Source organism: Gopherus flavomarginatus, chromosome 11, assembly GCF_025201925.1.
Source record: "Gopherus flavomarginatus isolate rGopFla2 chromosome 11, rGopFla2.mat.asm, whole genome shotgun sequence".
NCBI classification, from domain to species: domain Eukaryota; kingdom Metazoa; phylum Chordata; order Testudines; family Testudinidae; genus Gopherus; species Gopherus flavomarginatus.
In genome coordinates, this window is record NC_066627.1 from 25,880,011 (window position 1) to 25,903,995 (window position 23,985).

The 23,985-nt window shown below is 47.0% G+C and overlaps 1 protein-coding gene across 3 annotated transcripts in view; it reads left to right on the forward strand.

Annotated features, from left to right (window-relative positions):
* Window positions 1–23,985, forward strand: part of RALY (RALY heterogeneous nuclear ribonucleoprotein) — a 279,764-nt gene extending 255,779 nt beyond the window's left edge. The window contains exons 5-9 of one of the 3 annotated variants that reach the window (XM_050917460.1): window positions 10,679–10,726; window positions 12,915–13,075; window positions 15,306–15,419; window positions 18,113–18,258; window positions 22,097–23,985. In XM_050917460.1, the coding sequence (XP_050773417.1) occupies window positions 10,679–10,726; window positions 12,915–13,075; window positions 15,306–15,419; window positions 18,113–18,258; window positions 22,097–22,165 (538 nt within the window). In that variant the 3' untranslated portion in view covers window positions 22,166–23,985. Of the gene's footprint in view, window positions 1–10,678; window positions 10,727–12,914; window positions 13,076–15,305; window positions 15,420–18,112; window positions 18,259–18,407; window positions 19,357–22,093 lie in introns of those variants that run through there. The other 2 variants (XM_050917461.1, XM_050917462.1) reach the window with 2 other exon arrangements.

Here is a 23,985-nt window from a genome sequence, read left to right on the forward strand (position 1 = left end):
GTACATGTACATGGGTACAGTTAGAGTATGTTCTGTATCTGTACGCAGAACATATAAATAAATTGTAAGGGGCTTCTGTGGGTGTACCCTAGTCCCTAAACCAAATCCTGCCCAGATTACACCCCCATTGAATTATAGGAGTCAGATCTCATTTGTGCGTGTATTTGCAAATTACGCAAAAGGAGTTATTCCAGATTTAAGCCATCATGGGCTATAATTAGAATTTGGCCCTCTGGGTTTGCGTTTAATATAAGTCAGGGAAAATTGGGCCCTCTCTGTATATGTGGCTGTACAGTAGACACAGTGGATAGAGAGCTTTTTATTTAATGTATATATATCACACATGTGGTCCATGATATCAATTGCCTCATTTCATGCAAGCATGGAATAAAGTGCATTTGTTGTGCATCATTTACTCCTTACCTGCACTAACCCATTTCCACTGCAACTTTCTGAGCATCTTCCAAACATCTGCAATTTAGAGAGAGAGAGAGAGGAAAGATAATACATAAACATTTGCTTTCCCCCAAATTAAGATCAAGTAAAAATTATACTGATATGAATTCCAGGGCTAGCAGACCAATGACAAATTTAAACTTGCTTTCAGGGCTAGAAACATTTATGACATCATACTGGAGAGCACTGAATCTCAGCTTTTCAGTGGTATTTAGCTGTCATCATAGAATCATAGAATATCAGGGTTGGAAGGGAACTCAGGAGGTCATCTAGTCCAACTCCCTGCTCAAAGCAGGACCAATCCCCAACTAAATCATCCCAGCCAGGGCTTTGTCAAGCCTGTTCTTAAAAACTGCAAAGGAAGGAGATTCCACCCACTCCCTAGTGCTTCACCACCCTCCTAGTGAAAACATTTTTCCTAATATACAACCTAAACCTCCCCCACTGCAACTTGAGACCATTACTCCTTGTTCTGTCATCATCTCTACCTCTGATAAGTTATAAGATTTCAGATCCTGAAATCACAGGCCCTAATCTATAGAAATATTAATTTAAACATTTTTAGATGTTTTGAAGAAGTTTTGGTTCTAATTTGTAACATCTAGGACCATGTGTGATAACTCAGATGCTGTAGCTGCATTCAAATACCATGGTGATAGACAGATCAATGAGATAGACACACTCAAGTGGGATGTAACTTCACTACTCATGGCTAAAGCATACATCCCAAGCTCATGTCAATGCAATTTTATACCACCACATGCCATCATGTATTTTCTCTCTCCCTCCTGTCCCTCCCACCAAGAACCAGCTGGTGTAAATTATTATTGCTTTCACTGAAGTCAGTGAAGCTATGCCTATTTACACCAGCTAAGGATCTGGCTCCATATCGCTTTAGATTTTCAAATGGTCTCATTACCTATGCCTGCAAGAACTGAATCTGTTTGAACATGGATAACACCTTCACTGTGCTCAGAAATCAGATAAAGGTGTGAACAGGGAGTTTACTGTTACTGAATGCGTGTGCCCAAAGATAGGTATGCTCACAACTATTGCACGCAAAGCCAAGGAATCTCATTGGAAAATGAGTGTCAAAATATGGCCCAATCTTCCGGTTTGTCATATAACAAACCTCAAATATTTCTTCTTACTGTAAGCGTTTTTGGACATACACGTTGATTATCCAAATAAAATTGACCCGGGACATATTTTTGCCTTCATCCTGTCACTCCCAATCACCTTTGTGTCTCTACGAGTTTGTGGCTTGCCACTGCACACAGAGAAATGGACCAAATGTGACCAGGAGCAGAACAGAATATCAGCAGCTAATGAAATCAGCTAGCCCTGTCCCTGACCTTTCCCAGGAAATCATCCTGTCCCATTCCCAGAGGTTGCTCTGCCTTGTATCTTGGGGAATGATGTGTTAATGGAATTGTTGGGAGATTTTATTTCTGCTTAACTAATGTAGTTGTTACAGTGTAGAAGCAAATCTTGGCACTGAAAACATTTTTAAGTGTCTCGAAAGTAGCCCAAAATGTGACAACCTATTTATGAGCTTAAAAAATAAACCAAAATCTGTAACTGTACATTAGCGCTATCCATTGGAAAACAGTGGAATTGGCAATGGAAACTGCATCTCTGCATTGTGAAGCAGCAGACAAAACTGGAGAGGCAGGTGAACCAATATGGTGAGATCATAAGTGAGCAAGAAAGGTCGAGTGCAAAGAACTTCAGGGAATCGCGAAGTCAGTCCTAGAATTCACCAGCTCTGATGATTTGTGAGGTACACAAATGGAGACTCGGCTCCGACCCACCACTCTCATTTTCACTTCCAATCTAAGCACAAGAGGAAACATCCTTCTGTTAGATTGGTCCACTCTGGAATATTGCTCATCCCCCATGAAATTCACCCAGTGAAAGGCCCCCCAAACTGCTACAGTCCTCCTCCCCTCCCGCCACTCCCATTGGGGCTGTGCCTGGGAGCTGCCGGCCAGGTAGCCTCTCGGAGGTGCCTACACACCCATGCAGCCATAGGAAAGCTCTCTGTCCAAGCTCCACACAGCCGATCATGGAGGGCAGTTACACAGAGTGGGAATGGACCTCGGGATCTGTGTTTATGCAACTCCCCTGGCCTCAAACACCATATGCACATGGCAAGAAGGGACTGAGGCCAGTATTCCAGCCCATAAATAGGAATAACTGGCTTGCTGGCTGTATAAGGGGGTGGACTCCACTTCCCTCATCCTCCCATACTTCTCCCACAGAGTCCAGTTACTTGGGGCTTGTCTTCACTATGGGCTAAATGCGCACCACTGCCATCAATGCAGCAGGCATCGATTTAGTGGGTCTGGTGAAGACATGATAAGTTGATGGGATAGTGCTCGCCTATCAACTTAGTTAATCCACCTCAATGAGAGGCAGAAGCTATGTCAATGGGAGACTATCTCCCGTTGACATAGCATGCTGTAGACACCGTGTTAAGTCGATGTTATGTTGACTTCAGTTATGTAACTTAACTAATAAATAAATAAATGGAGATATACCTATCTCATAGAACTGGAATAGACCTTGAAAAGTCATCAAGTCCAGCCCCCTGCCTTCACTAGCAGGACCAAGTACTGATTTCGCCCCAAATCCCTAAATGGCCCCCTCAAGGATTGAACTCACAACCCTGGGTTTAGCAGGCCAATGCTCAAACTAGCCTAACTTAAATAAAATTAAACCACTACTGTGGACAAGGCCTTGGTCTTTATGTAGGAGAAGGGACTTTCATGACCTATGGGCGGAACTAATGGAGCTCAGCAGCAAAATTAACTCAAGACTACCAAACTTTCTTGTCAGCTGATACTTTCTCTACTGCTGAAATAATTCTGACACTACAACAGTTATTACAGGGAGTAAATCAGCACAGCATGTCAGTTCTCACTGCCTGTGATGGGCCCTCAGACGGGTCACTAAATGTGCAACTGCTCAGGTTCACACCTGCAGGTCAGTTCCATTCTCAAAAAAGGTAGCACGAGTTTTGCAGGTGCAAAATGAACCCACAAGACTAGAAAGATTCTCTCCTCAGTCCCTATTAATTTGCCAGTCATGAACCTGTGCGGATCATAAATAATAAATAAGTTATTTAGTGGTTTAAAGATGAAAAAAGGAATAGGACCTGAGGCTGTGCCTATCATAGCATTCCAGAATGGTGCTGGCTCTCTCTCTTAAATAGTGTATGTATTACTTTTTAAAGGCTATATAGCCCTCTTTGTTACCTACTGATTGGAAAATGGCAACAATTATCCCTGAACATAAAGGAAATCATGAGCTGTGAAATTACTGAGCGCACAACTTGTGGCTAAACAGCTCAATCTAGGGCACAAGACAACACTCTTTTAATCAGTGCAGTTTGCAGTTAGATTGAAAATATATGTTTGATGCACTGAGACCAGTTTCCGGAGATGCTGGTCAGAGTACCCATGCCCACGTTCTCAGCATCTCGCAAGAGGTGCCAAAGGCCCAGATCTTCTAAGGTATTTGGTGCCTAACTCCCATGGAAGTTAGGGGCCTAAATACCTTTGAGTCTCTGCTAAGCATGTTGGCAGTGATCTGATGGGGACGTCTGCACATCAGCAAATAAGAGTTTTGAATTCTTTATCTGCTGAGCTAATGAGAGCATGATGCTATAAGGTGCCAAATAGCTCACAAGATCAGGCTCCTTTGCTCCAAGTTAAGCCAATTTTCAATTGTTAAATGGCCAGGTTCAAGATTCATAGCCAGTTTACAGTTGAGGAAGGTCCGTCTATTTCCTCATTTACATTATAGACCTCCCTATTGGGGCAGAATTCACAGAGCCCACATGAGGTCTATGCAGCCTTAGGGTTGGATTTAGGTACCTACCTATTGGCAGCATGTCTGATAGCAAATGATCCTATGAGGCACAAACACAGTCTCTCCCATCTCCAGTGTTTGTACCATTGTTTGAGCTACTCAAGGGCAGTTAGCACTCGGGATGCTACTTCATCTGAAGTTCTGATCACAGGGTTAAAATGAGATTCCATGAGAGTAAACACCAGGAGAGCCACATGTCTAGCCCAGTTTCCTTCCATTGGTCACTGGATCGTGGTTGTCAGGTGTTGAAAATGGCATTTACCCATGTTGAGACCAGACCAACTCCTCATCCCACCCTAAAGTTTGACTCTCAGCATTCGAGAGAGTAATGGTCTGGTTCTCAGCCCAGCCTTTATCCGGCTTCTGTTTTTACTCCCACCTATTTATAGATGTCAATGATCTTGACTGCACCTGCATATCAGGTATGTAAATATCAAAACATCAATTGTACCTGCAAATAATGAGGTGTAAAATTGTGCTCATAAATATTTCCACCACCAAAATGGGAGGGTTTCCAAATCTGCCCTTCCATCTCTAATAACCAAAATGGCACATAGAGGCATTCATCACTGAAAACAATATTTCGACTTTTAGCACAGGCCACTTAAAACACCAATTTACTCATCTGACAATTCTAAGATAGGCATAAGTCTTTACAAATGTGTTGTCTTTGTCATTAGAAAAGGCATCCTCATCCTTCCAAATGGTTGTGGTAGGGCGGATCCATAAGTGTTTTAGACAGGGATTATCCAAAAATACACAATTCTGATTCTGAGAATGAGTCATATAGGCGCTGCAATGTCACAGGGATGAGAATGGTATGATGGATCGATGGATGAGAACAAAAGAAAAAGAAAGAAAGAAAGAAAGAAAGAAAGAACTGACTTGGCAAACACTATGGAAACAGTATAGTTTATTGGTTAAAACAGCAGACCAGCTGCATTCTAGTGCTCATTCTGCCTTTGACTCACTGCATACAGGGCAAGTCAGAGTTTTACAAAGACTTCTCTTGGGATGGGCTAGTGTAACAATAATATTAGCTACCAAGGATAGAGAACATTGTTTCTTTACAGAGAATAATGACGATGTATGTTCATGTAGTGCCTGACTCCAGACCTTGGCTCCACAGATTACACAGATTATTTCCCTTGAATGGAAATGGCTGTGGATTCTCCATCATTGGACATTTTCAATTTTTAAGAGCAGCTTAGACCTGTCAGGGACGGTCTAGTTAATAGTCCTACAATGAGTGCCAGGGACTGAACTAGATGACCTCTCAAGATCCCTTCAAGTCCTACGATTCTATGATTCTATGAAACCTTCGATCTCAGAAAGCAGAATCTGAAACCCCAGTGAGCGCTGCCCCACTGACTGCAATCTGTTTCCCTAACCTTCCCTAAACCACAAACCCCATGGCGCCTCCTGCCCCCCCAAACAGAGGAGTGCTCAAGGTACCCCCAAGACAGAGTGTTGTTGTGGAGACACAAGAGGATGTTGGGAGCACAGATGAATGAACCTCTACCGGAATATTTTTTTATTTTATCCAGCCTGGTTCACCTCTCCCTACTTCAAGCAATATTGTTAGTGAACAGCATAGTCCCGCTTTCTCTGTGGATGTGTTAATAAGCAGCACAGCGGGTACGCACCTGATACATTTGACAGCAGCTGTGTTTTACCTGGATGATCCTGGTACATTCAGCAGCTGCATTTTCCTTGCTGTTCCATGGACGTTAGCATGCCGAGATATCTGTCCTGAGCAAAGCAGTTACTGTCTCTGAAGTGCTTTGAAAGTCCTCTGTGCTTCTTAGGTGTTTTCCCCTGCCTTGTGAAAAACAGCTGCAGTGTGGAGAGAATGTTATCGAGTCTCCAGGGTGTACTAAAGGCAAGAAATGTAATGTTTACACCTCTGAGGTGCATATGCACACATTCTCTCTCTCTTTCTCTGGCCAAGCAAATCACCACATCTTGATCGAAATTCAGGCATAAGCAAAACAGCACCAGTTTGGTTCGGATGACCATGGCCGGTATCCCAGCAGGAGAAGCAGCGTCCTTTTAGCTGCTACTGCCCCTTACTCGTCCTCCCACGGGGAATAAATCGGAGCAGCTCTAGTGATGTCAAAGGAACTAGGCTAGTTTACACCAGCCGGGAACCTAGCCCAACGTGCCTGGCTTATTCCTCCGGGGATATCTTGATACATGAAGAATACAGGAAGGAAGTGCCCAGATCCCACTGGAATTCAAAAGGAGTTGGGTATCTAACTCCCTTAGGCTCCTTAGAAAAATACCAACCTGTATCCATATGATTCCATTGTGACAGACTGACAAATCCTATTGCTTTCCTGTTTCACAAGCCTCATGCTTATTTACTCTCTCAATGAGCCCAGCAGGGAGGACTTAGTAACGCAGAAACATGGGGAATTAGATGCTAGGGAGAGATGCTGAAGCACATGAGTGCAGGAGTGTAACCAAGGCAACAGGCAACGAGATCCTGGACTCTTTCCTCTATTTCCCTTCGCTCACACTAGGGCTCGTCTATAACTGAAACGCTACAGAGGTGCTGCTGTAGCACCTCAGTGTGGACACTATGTACGCCGACAGGAGGTGCTTTCCCATCGGTGTAGTTAAACCATCTCCCTGAGAGGTGGTAGCTAGGTTGATGGAAGAATTCTTTGTGACCTAGTGTTGTCTACATAGGGACTTAGGTAGGCTTAACTTCATCCCTTGGGGTATGGATCAAGCTAGTGTAGACCAGCCCTAGAACTAATTTAGTCCACAAACTCTTGCTGGAACTAGGATATTTTGAAAGGAGGTTTTCAGATAAGCATCCAGAAGTTCAGGTGTTCCTCCAACCTCTGCAGTCTAGAAGAAGGGCTGGAAATCTTAGGACAGACAGAGCTGGATAAAGGTAACCTGGGTCACTCCTGACACCACAACACAGAACTCCCTGAGGTCCTGTCCCAGAGATGCAATGTTTTGGGGCCCTCTTTTCTCCCCCAAGGATTAGCAACTGGGACATCCCAATACTTTGCCTTGCAGCTGGAGTAAATCTGCTTGGGTAGGAGGGATGGGCCAGCAGGACTTTTCTTCCCCTGTCACACACAGAGTTCTTTGTTACAGTCCTATTGGCAGGGCCACTCAAAGTAGTGAGCAGGTCACACCTCAGTGTTGTTGTGTCAGGCTGCCCGCAGACTCAGACAGACATCATTGCATCAGATACACTCAGGTTACATTTTCAAGTTTTTATTCAGAACAAGGAGGGCTAGAAACTTACTGTTTTAAGTGGAGCTAGAATTCTGATTAAATCCTATGACTCCAGACGCTGGGGCCTTAGACACAGGGCTATAAATGTTATGCCTTAACTCCAGGACCAGCGCTAGTATTTTTAGCGCCCTAGGCGCATGGCCATTTCACCGCCCCTCGCGCTGGTCCCGCGGCTCCGGTGGACCTGCCACAGTCGTGCCTGCGGAGGGTCCCCTGGTCCGCGGCTCCGGTTCAGCTGCTGCAGTCGTGCCTGCGGGAGGTCCACCAGAGCCGCGGGAGCAGCGGACCATCTGCAGAAATGCCTGCGGCAGCTCCACTGGAGCCGCAGGACCAGCGGACCCTCCGCAGGCACGACTGCGGCAGGTCAACCGGAGCCGACTGCTGCCTCCCCCCTGGCAAAATGCTGCCCCCCAATAATCCTGGCACCCTAGGCGATTGCCTAGGCCACCTAAATGGAAGCGCCAGCCCTGCTTAACTCAGCCCTGAAAATAGACTAGCGTCCATCCGAGATAGGTACCACTGAGGACAGGGAGTATTTCTGATCATGGTTCGAACCAGTAATTGCTGAGCCATGTTGCAAAGAAAACAAGTTAACCATGCTTTGAACTTCTGAAAGAATTGGGCTGGTTCTGAATGTGGGATGAATGCTCGGATTGGCTCCCACTTTACCCTGCCTCATACTCTAGCTGAAGCACTTATGTTTTCCATAGTGCAGGTGTAGAAGTGCACATTCGCTTTTCCATACAGGCCACACCCCAACCTGCACATGGGCCTTGGCTACACTCACACTTTACAGCGCTGCAACTGGGGTGTGAAAAAAACACCCCCCCTGAGCGCTGCAAGATACAGCGCTGTAAAGCGTCAGTGTAATCAGGGCAGCAGTGCTGGGAGCGCGGCTCCCAGCGCTGCACACTACACCTGTAGGGATGTGGTTTACATGCAGCGCTGGAAGAGCTCTCTCCCAGCGCTGCCGCTCTGACTACACTCACACTTCAAAGCGCTGCCGCGGCAGCGCTCCCGTAGCGCTGCCACGGCAGCGCTTTGAAATTCCAAATGTAGCCATACCCTGACCAGACAATGCTCGGGCACCAGTCGGGTGGGCACAAAGTGCATGGATGCTTTGGCATGAACACTTATGCAGTGAGTCCTCACTGGAATGCACTGGCTGGGATGAAGGCTGGGGTGTTGTGCTGCAAGTACATGCCACAGCAGACAAGCATCCTGTCCAGTGCATTCAGCTTCTCAGCCTCCCTCTCCCCAAGTAGAGGTCACCCTCCCAACTCTGACCTACCTGCCTAGTATAGGCAGATAGCCACATTCATTCTTCTTCCTCTGTGCAGACATTGTGTGTGTGTGTGTGTGTGTGTGTGTGTGTGTGTGTGTGTGTGTGTGTGAGAGAGAGAGAGAGAGAGAGAGAGACAGAGACAGAGACAGAGAGACTGAGACAGAGAAAGAGAGAGAGAGAGAGAGAGAGAGAGGAGTGTTGTCTCTGAGGCAACTGACTTCATGCTATGTAGAAACTAAGCAGATGGGCTGTCTGGTATGGAAAACTGCCTGCCTAGTGTTACCCATGACGCGGGGAGGAAAGAAGTGTTTAGAAGTGGGTCTTGTCTTTGAGGAGCTGTAGCTTCCAGCAGACGCTGCCAGAGAAAGCAAAGAGGAGGATTATCAGAGAAAAGGTCAATATCATTTATAAAGGTATCAGGAGCAGATGTAATGAGGGTGCCGGAGCAGAACTGCATGTCCTCAATAATAAGCATTATACGTATTAACATAGCAGGGACAAAGGCTGAGGAAGGAAATTGAAATTGATCCATGTTAAGGCTAAACATGACAAAGGGCGGCTGTGCAGTAAAGTGCAGGCCTGGAGAGAGATGCCGGAGCCACCAGGAGCAGCTTGGGAGAAGGTACATAATCTCTTAGGCAGAAGAGCAGGGAGGTCTGCACAGAGCAGCGGACGCAAAGGGGGAGACTAAACACAAAGCCAGTGGAAAACTAGCTTGAGCTCCTAAGAGGGGGTTACTCAGAGCGAGCCCTAGAAGGGAGGGGCTGTGCAGGAGGAGGCTGTTGCACCAGCTGGAGAGAACCTGAGATGAGAAGAGAGGCTAGATAAGCAGACGGCACAACCTACATATTTCTTTCCCAAACCAGACTGTGCTGACCCAGATCCTTCTGATCTGGGAAAAGTCAACCCACCAGCGAATGCTGAACCTGATTCAGAGCTCACTTGCACCCATTTTACGCTGGGGTAACTCCAATGACTTTAATTAGCCTCACCTCTGACTTACACCCATGTAAGTGAGGGCAGAATCAGTTCCTCATAGCTCATATGCAGAGAGAGTGAAAAGACTGGGATTCTTTATCTGTCAGGAGATGAGTCAGAGGCATCATGATAGAAGTATATAGAATAATGAAGAGGACAGAGCAGGCAGATTGGGAACTTCTGCTCTCCCTGTCTCACAAGAACAATGGGACCTTCAGTGAAACTGAAAAGTGGCAAATTCGAAACCGATGAAAGGAGATTCTTTTCCACGCTATGCATAATTAGCCTGTGGAACTCGCTGCCACATGATGACGCTGAGGCAAATAACTCAACGAGATGGTTATTTGGTTAGCACGAAAACCCAGAGTTACAACAGTGAATGCAGACAAACAGTTCTGGAGGGGATAAAAAGTCACGTTTCAGGATTTAACCCAGTCTAACTGGTAGGGATTAGGAGGAGCCCTTCATGGGGGTAGATTATCCCACAACTGCCTGCCTATTATGGAGTTCTTAAACCTTCATATGAAGCAACTGGTGCTGGTCACTGTCAGAGCCAAGAACTGGGCTTTATGGAGCCCAGGTCTGATCCAATCTGGCAGGTCCTGTGTTCCTATGCTCCAGAATCGGCCCACTGTGACAGATGATTGGTTACATTCACACTTGTAAAACACAGCTCTAGACTACGATGAAGCTAAAGGGTTGGGATTTTTAACTACATAAAATGTTTCATTTGAAGTCATTGGGCAACATGAACAGATTAATTACAATAGTGATAGTAACAATGCTAATTAATCAGAGCTTTCCGTGTTCTTGTCTCTACAGTGGCTACGACTTTGACTATGACTACTACAGAGATGACTTCTACGACAGGTGAGCGGAGGAGCAATATAGCAGCAGTGCTGTATTCTGTATATGCTTCTCCATGAGCCACAGCCCAAAACGCTGTGCAGAGCAGAATAAAGAACAGCACAGCTGATGGAGAGAGACTTTGCAAAGGCAAGGCAGTGGAAGAAAAGAGGAGTTTTCAGATGAGGTCTGGAATCCGCTGGGGAGGTACAGGAAACAGGGAGTGCCACCAAGTGGGGTGAGACTGAGAGGTGGCCATGCTAGATAAGTAGAAGGAGCAGGGAAGAGGTGAGAGAAGGAGCCACCTCCATGTTTCCTTCCCGAACCAGACTGAGCTAGATGGTTCTGATCTGGGTCAAGTCAAGCCATCCCTGGGAATGGTAGGGGATGATATGTGGATAAATACCACACAAGAGGGGCATTGGATGGGAAGGTGGACAGGGGAGACTATCACACTCCACTCTGGAAATCAGTGAAGGAGGGACAAACAGACCAAAATATGTCCCTGTCTCAAGTCTGTAGCTTTTAATGTGCTGCTGTCCTCAGGCAGGGACTGCTGCTCGGCCATGAGTGCCTCCACGACTTCCACTGACTTTATTCATGCCCCCAGGTCCTCACAGGTTCAGTCCCTCTGTGTCTTGGGGTGCAAAGCGGCTCAGCAGACAGGTGCGAGGGTGTGTTTTTCTACATGGCAACCCTGGGATAATGTCCCCCCTGTGCAGAGACAGCACAAGGCCTAGAAACCACTTAGGAACCCTTCAGCAGCAATGTAAACAAAGCCGAGCTGAGACTAGACCTTCGGTTTTTTGGGTCCCTCTGTTACTCTCTGTGATTTCCAGAAAGGTGTGTAACGTTCACCATCAGCGGCACCTAGGCCTTGTGCTGGCTGTCTGCACAGGCAGGGAGGGAGTCTCACCCTCAGCCATGGAGCTGAACCCCCTCTCAGGAATAAAGATTCTGGGACCAGAAATGAACAAACACTTTTGCCCACCACCACACAGAGCAGGGCAGACTCCAGCTTGCTCTGCTGGAGCTGCATTGGTTCTTCAGGGAGACCAAAAAGCAAACACCTGTTTATGTCAGTAAAGGAAGCAGCTAGGACTCCTAAACAGATCCGTTGAGTTTCTACATAGTGGGCTCTGTGGCTATGCCTGGGCTGCCGTCCAGCCTTCCTCTCCTTCCTCAGCTGCCTGCCTTCCCCTTCCCCCTCGCACTGCCTCTCAGGTTGCTATTCCCCCACCGGGCCTTGGGGATTCCCGTTATCCCTTGGCCTGCTCAGCGCTGCTGAAGCTAGTGGCTACTCATGTTGAAAAGATGCCATTTGGCCGGACGGGAATGGTTTGGAGGCAGGGAGGAGGGAACAGGGCATCCACCTGTCTGGATGTAGCCTAGATAAATGTCATGGCATCCCCTCTGCTCGTGTCAAATCTCACAATGGCAGAGGCCAGGCCGCGCCATGAACAATCTCAAAGGTCACTTGCCCACTCCATCCTGCCAGCTCCCTGCAACACAGAGTATAAACAGGAATGGCTGGGAGGTTGAGGGGAGGGGAGAGGAACTGCAATGGAAGGAGAAGGGGAAGAATGGAAGGGGGGAGAGGAACCAAAAATCCTTCCCCTGTAAGTGCACCTCAGCTCTTACAGGGTCCTAACCCCCTCAATTATTTCTGAGAACAAAAACCTTCAGGGGCAGGTTAACAAAACACAGTAAACAACAGACCACTGCAGTTAGTGAGAGTGATCTCAGCATGCAGAGAAACTGCCAGCATAAGGGCTGAACCGTGGACAGTCAAACTGTATGCCGGAGTCCTGGCTCCTTTCTGTCACTGAGCAGGGTGTTTGCAGTGGTGGTGTAGCCGTGTTCGTCCCAGGGTACTAGAGAGATGAGGCGCGTGAGGTAATATCTTCTATTGGACCAGCTTCTGTGGGTGAGAGAGAGACAAGAAGAGCTCTGTGTAAGCTCGAAAGCTTGTCTCTCTCTCACCAACACAAGTCTGTCTAATAAAAGATATCACCTCCCTCACCTTTTCTCACTACTCATGGTGTCATGCAGCGGCTGTTCGTTTGTGTGTAGCGGCAGCAACCTCTAGTGGCATGATTCTGTACCATTCCCCTTTGTGGCTTTTGCTAGCCTATCTCCCAAGTCCCGTTTCATGCTGAAAGTGTGGCTTTTACTCCACTGTTTGCTGACTGTAACTTGTTTTGACACACAGGCTTTTTGAGTATCGAGGCCGGGTCTCTCCTGTCCCCAGGGTGGTTCCTGTGAAGCGTCCCCGGGTGACCATCCCCTTAGTCCGACGTGTAAAAGCAACGCTCCCTGTCAAACTTTTCGCCAGATCAGCTGCCATTGCAAACAGCTCTGCCAAATTAAAATGTGAGTATTATGTACAAATACAAGGGACAAGGTACAGACATCCCATCAAATCACCTGTATGTCCTGATCACTGACTGCACTAAAACAGGCACAGTAGATTATAAAACGCTGCCCTGCTGAGAAACTCCAAGCGTTTCCCAAACTCTGATCAATTAAGCCTCACAGCCCCCTTGTGAGACAGATGAATGTTATTATCTCCATGCTATAGATGGGGAAACTGAGGCATGGTGCTGGAAAGCAACTTGCCTCAGTTTCCCCATCTGTAATATGGGGATAATGACACCAGCCTACTTTGTAAGGAGCTACAAGATCTCTGGATGAAATGCAGTGTGTGTCCAGGCAAGCCCTTATTCACACTTGGCTATTTTGCATACCCCATCACTCACACTCATAAAGTCAGTCTCACTCCACCTCTCAACCCAGACTCATTGGCACAGATCTGTAATGAGGCCTCAATATTCTAAGACCTTTACCCAATATACCATGCAACATATACTGTGAAGTCTTCTAAATAATTCATGTTCCGCTGCTTTGCCAAACAAACCAAGGACGAATACCCAGGGATGCGCTGACCTTCCTTTCTTTTAAATCCTGTTGTTTCACTTTCACTCACCGAGATACAGTCAGCAGTTGATAAGAGGCAATTTAAGAGAAGCTAGCAAGGTTCTGTGTTGTACAAAGGGTGAAATCCTGGGAGTCAGTGGTTCCCATTGACTTCAGTGGGACCAGGATTTCACTCAAAGGATTACAAGGAGCTATGGTAAATGTATACATGCTGAAATGACCATGCACCTGGAGTCTGTGGGTAAGTCCAAGATACCATGATTCCCCGTCCCAGTTAGGAATAGCACAGCCACCTGTTGACAGGTTTGAGTGAAATAAACCAAAATCAGGGGGGCAGACATTGCTACAAGTTAGGTAAGGTACAAAATTTGACCCTCTAGATATCTGCTCCAGGGGCACCAGCATGTGGGTCCTGGGCCTCTCCCTGCCCTAATCCTGTCATAATCAGCCCAAGCCTTCTCACTGGTCTCCAAAAGGAAGGGGTGAAGATGCAGGCTGGATTTCAACAGCTCTGCCTAAAATAGACATACTAAATGTGCAACTGCATCTGTTACATCCTCCAGATTTGCTGGCAGTGCATTTGTGTATGCCATTTGGGTAGCTGTGCACCTCTCCCGTTGGGGTGCACAGCTGCCCAGTTGCTCACACATATGCCCACTGGCACATGCCAATGCAGGGTCTGCGTATACAGATCCAACATCCAAAGTCAGTTTGGGACTTTGTAATTGTCCCAGAATGTGGACTTGCAGGTCTGTGCTGGGAACATCAGCAGGCTCCTATGAGTTCTGGTATGGACAGCAGCAGCCCTGCTCCCAGACTCTGCTGGCCCAAGCGATCAAAGCTCTGTGTGCAGGAATGGAACACGGTAATTTGTTCCGAGAAAGGAAAGTTACTGTGCTGCTGGCTAATGGCGGGGAATGGGGAGTGTAACATGGAGACTGAGGAGAGTGCTGCTAGCCAGGAACTGTTTGAGGCTTACAACGGTGGTTCCCAGCCCATGCTGGCTTCATACCAGTTCCACTCAGGCCACAGCTTAACCTCCTGTTGGTACCACATCGCCCAAGGGCATGGTCAGTAACTTACAGCAGGCAGTGAAGCATGTCAGGAAGGCAGGCCAGAGGAGGAGGGAGCAGGTTACTGCTGGTACAGCAAAGAAGCAATTATCTTTTCCCAAAAGTCTCAACCTGTCCCACTTGTCAGTAGTCTGTCTTCCTTGAAAAGGGCCCCTGGCATTCCACCTGGCCCCCAGTGAATGGAACAGGCTGGCGGGCAGCCCCAGGATTTCTGTGCAATGAGTTTACATGTGTGCATAATATTTAGACAGTTACAACAGCCTCCAGCTCTAACTCCTGTTGGGAGTGCATTGCTGGCTGCCTCAGTTACATCCATCTCATTTCCTAGTATGTCTCATTTAAGCAGTCCCCACCCCATCTCTTCAGTGACACAGGACAGTTCCTAAGTTGACACCCCAGATTATCCCTGATTGCATTCCCCTCGTCCCAGTCTCTGGGAGATTCCCACATTGTTGCTGTGGCTGCCAAGCTCTGTTAGGGCTGAAGGTTTTGTGACTAATCCTAAATCTTTTTTTGAAAAAAAAAAATCACACGCTAATATGTAAAATAACAACGTGGAATAAAGCCTGTCTTTCTCCCTCTCTTCTTTGAAGTGAAATGCAATGAGCTGCAGACAATCAAAACCGAGCTGACACAGATCAAATCCAACATTGATGCTCTTCTGGGCAGATTGGAGCAGATTGCTGAAGAACAGAAATCATCCACAGGTCAGTTAACTGCACATAATGGCACTGAGAGAGGGCAAGGAGCTCAAACGCAGCGCAGCCCATTTCAAAGCCAGTTATTTCGACTTTGCAGGCCATTCTTGGGGAGCTTGAGGCCTGTGTTCTTGTACTGGCTGTTACTTTAAATTATTACCACTTTCCAACATGCTGTGTAGCACCTAGAGCATGTTGGGTACCCTACAGACCAAAATGGAGATGAGGTGCCTGCCCGGAGGAATTCAAATCCATATTTCTGCTAAATGGTTGAAATTGTCACACACACTGTTTTTGTGTGTTTCTGGTGTACATTCAGTTTTGCCTGAAGTTGAAATGCACAACTTTGTGGGATTTATGCTTCAGAACGGAACCATGTTTGAGTGAAGACTCAATCTATGCTCACTCAAAAGGTGTCCTATTTCAAGCAAAAAAGGAAGGAAAAAAAGAAATGGTATGTTTCCCCCGCCTCATCCACAAATCTGGGCCCCCTTAAAAATCACAACAAAACGTGGTAAATCTTGATTCTGAAATCCAGCACTGCCAACCCCAAGAGTTTCAGAAAGCATGTCAGGTCCCCAGAAATCATGAGCTTGACTTTTAAATCAGGAAATTTCAAAAATAATGAATTGGGGGAGCGGGAGTTCCTAGTTTTCAGGTTTCTGAGCCCTGGGGATACACTAGTGTCATGTTTTCAAGCTTTTCTGTGCAACCAAGATGGCTAGAAACAAACTTTCCACTTTAAAAGAAAACTGAAATACTCACACATGGCCAAATATTTAGAGGCATTTAGGTGCCTAAAGATACATAGAGGTGCCTAAATGCCTTTTAAAGTATGGGCGCTTTTAAAAATCCTGCTAGGCGCCATTGCATTGTTAGGTGTCTAAACACCTTTGACAATGTAGCTCATCGTCACATGATTCCAGGAGCTGGGGCTTCAAGTATCATGAGACTTGTGATAAAATTGTGAGAATTGGCAATGCTGAGTCATCCTTTCAAATTTCATTGCTAAATGGTCCTATGCCTCCAGTCCCTGCTAACCCTCCCAGTCGGGTTGGCATTTAGGGTTGCCAATTTTGGTTGTATGTATTCTGGGAGGTTTCATCACATGACATAATCTTTAATTAAAAATTAATCTTTAATTCCTGGAGACTCCAAGGCAATCCTGAAGGGTTGGCAAAGATTTGGGTATGCATGCCCGGTAACCTTGACCTGGCTCTCAAGGGTGTCTTGAGCCATATTGCTGGCCAGGTTGGAAAATATTTTCACTGCCACCGCACCCCAGTGGCCGAGCTGAAAACAGAACCAAAAAAACCACCCAACAAACCCCACAGCTGGCCAATCAGCTGAGAAAAATAACAATGAAAAAGGCTGGCCAATCAGAGCAGAGCAAAATAAAAAAAAAAGGCACAGCACAACAACGCCCCCTGGAAGTTGGTGCCCAGTGCAACAGCCCTGCTCACCACTAGAGCTGGCTCTGCTGAGTTGGTTTAGCTTGAGGCAGAGTCAATGTGCATCTAAGCACTCTGATCTCACTTGCTTTTACTTTTAACAATTCAGGCCCCAGTCCTGCAAAGACTTACACAGAGGGTTAACCCTAAGCACTGCAAATAGCCCCATTGACCTTAAGGGGACAAGTCAAGTCAAGCAGGCATCTGAATCTTTGCACGGACAGAACCCCAGTCTAGAGGAAGCATGCTGCCAGCCATAGGCACTAATCGATTTCACCATCAGAGTTAGCAGCAGAGACAGCCAACTTCTTCGCCCAAGGGGTAAGATTCCAAATCCTAAAACAGACGATATAACCCGGGCGGCTGGTAAAAACCCTGACTGTCAGTGTGCAGTATAAGCACCCAGGCTGCAGTGCCTTAGTCTATTTGTATTCCTCCCAGGACAGGGCATGGTGATTCCAGCTCTGGCAGGGAGAGTTGTTTTACTCGACTGGTTTACTGTATTATATTTTTCAAAGTTAAAACACTGAGGCATGGAATTCTCCCCTATGAAGAGGTCAAGCACATGGGCTAGTCACCGCTTCTTAAACCCTATATGAGGACTTCGGTGGTGCAGAGGGTGAATTTAAGTGTACAAACTTCAGGAGCATGTTGATGGTGTTGGAAAATAGGCCCTTTGTAGCTCAGCCTGAGCTACTGGAATATAGATGACTCCTGCTCTGATTCCCATGGATCATGGAAAACGGTGGATAATGCTCAAAACATCCACAGCTATGGAGCTGGGTGATTCACAGATTAGCTAAGAGAACATGGAGCCTGCTATCCCTCTACTTTGCTGGTTCAAATCCAGCCCAGGCTGGTAGTGTAATGACTGACAGTTATGAGGAGCTATAGGGTGGGTCTCAGTGGACAGGCATCCATCCCACAAAATCACCACTGAAGGTTGAATGGGACCCCCATCCTCATTTGTGGAAATGGTTGCTGAAGGTCAGAGCTGAGTCACTGGATCCAGTTCTCTCCCTCCCCTCCCCCCAACACACACACACACACACACACACACACACACACACACACACCGGTGTGGGCCAGCTGCACCCGAGTGAGCGGAGTTATCCCAGTGTGGGAGGAGACGCAGACCCATTGTTTATAAAATAGCTCCTCGTGGGCTCTGTATATCTGACCCCATCGGACTATTCTCCTCCATTTCCTCTGCATCCCCCTGACCTTGCTGCTCCGGCTCCTGTCTCTCAGAGGTACGAAAGAAGGCAGATGGGAACAAAAGCGAGATCTCCCAGGACGACACAGCATCAGAGGCAGAAATCACCACGGAGGAGCCGCTGAACGGGGAGGAGGGAGAAGAGGAGGGACTCACGCGAGATGACTGTGAAGACGAACTGGTAAGCAGCAATGGGAGAGGTGCCCCCACCCTGCTAAGGGCATTAATCAACCTGCTCTAATTTTACTGGTGCTTATTAAAACCACTGGAAAAAGTCATTTTTCCTTCTTAAAAATAAATCACTATCTTTAATGCTGTGACTGTTTGCAGCTGTATTCCCCTACCCCAGCCCTTCCTCCATGATGGAAAAGCGTTACATTATGCTGTAAACAGAGATGCTGAAGAAAAATGGCTAGCCTTGAACATTCAGGCCATGTTTATTTGTGCTTTTGTAGCAATTAATCCCTGGTTTGTACAAATTGCTTTGCTCCGTAATAAATGATTCTGAGATGTGTTGGAATATGTAGCACAGATACGTCATTACAGCACCGCGTTCATAACAATTTGCATTTGCATCATCCAGACCGAGCCCAAATTCCCAAAGCAGGTTGCAAAGTCTGTAGAAGCAGCCCCTTCACCCACCACTGAAATGTGGCTACCTCTGGGGAATTTTGGCAGCTGTTTCTCAGCACAGGTCTTGGGCCTCAATCCAGCAAAACACTGACACATGTTTAACTTTAAGCATGTGGGCTCTGATTCAGGAAAGCACTGAAGCACACACTTATGCCCATCCCTGCTAAAGGCAGCACTTAAGCAAGTGCTTAACTTTACATGTGTTTACGTTCCATTGACTTCAGTGGGATTGAAACACGTGCTTAACATGAAGGACATGTTTAAGGCTATGCTGTATGGATCTGGGGTTGTGACTACTCCCATTGAAGCCAACTGGGCTATTCACATGCTTAAAGTTAAGCACGTGCTTAAGTGCTTGGCGAGATCAATACCCTGCTTAGATACTACCATGACAGGAGCTTTTGCAATGCATATTATAATTAGAGAAAGCTCAGTTGTTTTCCCCAAATTAAGGATAAAGCAAGACTCTAATAATGAACACACACACTCCTCTAACTTGGTGAAAAAGTTCTCAAAGGCCCTGCCACTTGTCAGGCTGCATCTTACCACCAGGTGGCATTTTCTCACAAACTTTAAGAAAAATCACAAACGTTATTTTCAAGATATTTTGATCCCTACCTTGCAGTGTTTGAACATTTCTCGAATAACTTCCAATGTTTTTTTTGGCTCCTTACATTCCATGTATCCCCTGACTTACAAACATCAGAACTAGAGCCAGGTTAAATTTTTCATCTGAAACTTTTTTTTGCTGAACATGCAGATTCAGGTCAACTGAAATATTTCATGAATTCATGTTGATTTCGACAAACTGTTTTGGTTGAAAAAAAGCCTATAAAAATTCTGAAAAAAAAATCAAAATGTTTCAATTTTTCAGTGCAAAATGACTTTTTGTTCAGAAATGGACTCCTTTTAAAAAATAGTATAGTTTTTAAAAGGTGGAAAATGAAGCAAAGCATTCTGTTTCATGTTGAATATAATGTTGCTTTCGACCTGAAACAAATGATTTTTTTTTTTTTTGGTTTTCCAAAAATTTCAAAAAACAATTGTTTCGGGTCAGCTCAAACCAAACAACTTAAAAAAAAATTTTTTTTAAACAGCCTGTGAACCAAAAAAACAGTTAGTCACACCACTTTAACCAGAACAGCCCTCATCTGTTGGTGTCCCTGAAGACTGGGGCCTTTTATTATTTTTTCCCAGAAGTCTCTCATACCTAAAAAAGTTATTCACCCTCTGTTCTGATTTATAGGGTTGCCACCTTTCTAATTTCTGGTAACCGGACCCCTCAGGCACTGCCCCTGCTCTGCCTCTTATCTTGAGCCTCCCGCACCCCCTTCGCCACCTCTCCCCCCAGACACTTCACTTCTTCCCCCAAGGCCTGGCCCCCATCAGCCGCTCCTCTCCCTCCTCTCCTCATTGCTTGCTGCATTCTCTCAAGGAGCCTGCCTGCAGGTAAGGAGGCAGCCCTGGCTGAGCAGGGTCTGGCATGGGTTAATGACCTGGTGCCTCCCCCACCCCTGCAGTAACCAGACTTTTGGTTTGGGTGCCATTTAGGGTTGCCAGGTCCCCAAAAACCAGACACCTGGCAACCCTAAATGGCACCCAGACACAGAAGCCAAAACCCAGACTGTCTGGGTGAAAGCCAGATGGATGCAAACCTAGTTCAGATGGGCCACATATCTTAAACTGGATCTTCCTGTGCGTGTACAGCACCTTGCACAATGAGGCCTTGATCCTGACTGGAGCCTCTGTTCTCTACCGCAATAAGAATCGGCACTTCTACCACTGCCGCTTCATTCTTCAGCAACCCGCCGCCGAATGAAGAGCAGGACATGCCACCACTTTCTGTTGGCCGCCCCAAGCACCTGCTTGCTGCGCTAGTGCCTGGAGCCGGCCCTGCTCCCTGGACAACAGCAGACCACAAACACCGAATGGGGGGGATAGAATCTGGCAGTACAGATGCAGGTTCATTGAGGTCCCAGCACCCTCCACACTATCCTGGGGTCCCATATTCTAATCAGGAACCCCTGAGCCAGTCATGCATGGACAGGAACCCCTCAAATGACCAGCATCATCACACAGGAAACACCATCTATGTGGTGCTTTAAAACCAGGTTCAGGGCTGTTTAGAACCACCTAAACCTAGTGCCGGAATGACATAACATATTTCACATCTGGGTTCTTGCATACTAACAGGAGAAACTCCCATCCCTTAATGGGAGAGATCAGACACTGGTGTCTCACTGTGAAGGAAGGGGGCACATTACAGGAGTAAACAAGGGAAAAACTTGAACAAAAGATTCCTTGACCCGGAGTTCTTCCGGTACCAAATGATTCACAAACTGCTCCTCGGCCAGGAAAATCGCTACAGATTTTTTCATTCAAGAGGAATTTTTTATATTAGCACAGCCAATAACCTCACCTACATTCAGCAACACAGGCTCCCCGGTGCAGGAGACAACAGGTGCACACCAAACCCAGTGCTTGCAGGTCAAACCACTAAACCCATTTGAAGCTGATCCCCTGAACCTGATCTGAACCCCACCCCATGCCCAAGGAGAAGGGGGGGGACCCAACAACACCCCTAAAACAATGAAACGGCAAGTAACAAAACAGAAACAAAGACTAACAGAAGCCCAGTTAGTGTGCACAGCATGTAACAAACACAGCATCGCCCTGAAAAGCTCCCACCATCCCGAGAGAGCGAGATCTGTGGTCAGAGCCCTCCTCGAGGTGGTAGGAGCCCCAGGATCCAGTCTCCCTGCTCCAATGACTCTAATCATTTACCCAGAATGCAACAGCTTCAACAGGAGAGACTGAGAGGCCACAAACAACAAGTAACCACTTGTAGGATTTGGCCTTTTGTTATGTTCCCTGCATGCTTTCGGTGCTGTGCGTGAATATCCATGCTAGGGACTCTTTCTGTTGCTGCTCCCCAGAAACATTATACATTCCATCCATGTTCCTGGATGATTTGACATCTTCCCCACCCTCCATCTCTTCCACCATGGTCTGAGCTAATCATTGAACTCCCTGTGCTGGAACAGCCCTGAAGGAGGAATGTTGATTTCCTGTTTCTGTTTCTTGTTGCCTTTTCCCTCCCGCCAGGACAATAGCCTTTACACAGATGTGGAAGATGCCAGCCTACAGTAACCAGGTACAGCTAATGCAGCTCTCAAGTCTCCAAGGGTTGCATGCTGGATTCGGGGGAAACGTTTCCCCCTTATGTATCTTAGCTGCTTTGGAAGATGTGTCTCCCCACAAAACCTGTGCATTTTCCCAGCACCAAGCTTGGCTGCTCAGCTGGGCTCTGGATTGACTCCTAAGTGCATCTCCTAAATCACAAGGAGAGTGACGCTCCTGTTTTTCTCCCTCCTCTCTCCTAGTAGCACGTTCAGAGCAGTGATGAACATCAGTGTGAGGAGAGCACGAGGTTATATCCTGGACTGGCATGCTGAGCCGGACAAGCATAAAATGCAGGGCTGCTGTCATCTCTGCCTGGTATTCCAAAGGAGAAACATGAACTGACATCTTCAACCCATCTGTAAAGCAAAAACGAAAACCAGTCATCCAAGTGGATCCCTGTTCCTCAGAGACCTGCTGCCGGCCTGGGCAGTGGACAAACACATACTCCATGACCATCACTGACCACACTCTGGGATGGAGGTTGTATTATAAAATGAATTGAGGACATTTTAGAGCTGTCCTTAGGGGCGGGAAGAGATAGATAGTCGTAATCCAATAAAGAATTTAGTTCCTGAGGTAGGAGGGGGCCGGCGTTTTTTGTTAATTGGGGAAATGAGTATGTTGGTCTGGACAATCTGTAGTTTCACACATATGATCCTGTTCATGAATGGGGCAGAGGGACACCTTTCCTCCCCAGACTGATCACCTCGTTCTGAGTCCTTTTCATCCCATGAGCCACCTTGGATGCACAGTCACCTCCGAGTATAAGGGAATCGGTAGCATGCCTCTTGTTGCGCGCTGGGCTCCTTGGACCAGCATGTCAGCACAAAGAGAGAGAAGGAAGCCATCGACAGGAAAATAAGTGGGCCAGAGCAGCAGAAACAAAGCACCTTTAGTCTTCAGAGGTCTGGTTTCTTAGCCATCCGGCTGACAATGCGTAATTAAAGGGTAAACAGGCAAACAGTCACTGTGGACTAAGGGGGTGTGGGTGAAAGTGGACCCATGTGGTTAGTGTGAGACCCTTTTATTGGACAATCAAACAGTTCAGGCTGAGGGGTGCAATGCCAACTCTTCCCCTCCGGCCCAGCACCCGCGCATGGTTCGGCAGGCAACTCAATCCCCGATAGCAGCATAGTCATGCACAATCCCTCGCGCCAGCTCCCTTTTGGGCCTTCAAGGTCTGGCTGGGAGGTGGTGCTGGCGGAATGAGCTGGTCCCTGCACCAGACCCCGCAGGCTGCTCTCCACATTGCTGTGTATTGCAATGGGGCTGGGGGTGCAGTAACTCGCCTGAGCGTAAAAGGCTTGTGAGGGTTAGTGTCCAGCATGCTGGGCCTGAGGGAATTAGAGCATCCGCTTTCCTCCCCACCCCGAATTCACACTGCCCTTAGCCCACTCACAGTCCAGAAGACAAAGGTCAGCAGCAGACATGGGTGGTTTCTTCAAAGGAACGTCTGTAAAAGGACCCTCCACTTTTCCATCTGTTGCATGGTCAGATTCCCTCTTTATTGGGCCTATTCTTAGTCTCTGGCTTCAGAGGTTGATGGGGCTGAGACTCAATCTACACTGCCACACCAACTGGAGGCCCCCCTTACCCTCCCGAGTGCCGCCCAAGTCTTAACAAACTCCAAGAAACAGGATGACACAAAGAACCACAGAGAGCTGCTCGAACAGTTTCCCAGCGGCCTCCTGGTTTCTGCTCCAGCACTCAAACCCAGGCCTCACACAGAGTCTTTAGGAGGGAGACAGAGTGGAAAGCAAACCATGGCGCCATGCTTCCCTCTCCAAAAAAGCCTGGCCTGCTCATAAGCATGGCTTTTGAAGCACAATGTTTTACTTGCATTTCTTCGTTGGAAATAATCATGAGGGCTAAAAGGGACGAACATCCTTTTCTTTTCCTTCTCCTCTTCCTTCCATGTTTCAGTTCCAGTACCATTTGTTTGTCCATTGTGCTGTGCCGAGCCATTGTAGCATTGTTGTCTAGGCTTTGAGAGATGAGCTGCAATTTTTGCTATGAACTGACCATGATGCTGATATGTGGGAAGAAGGTGGCCTTGTATATAAAATCCTGTATAATAAAAAAGGGGAAATTA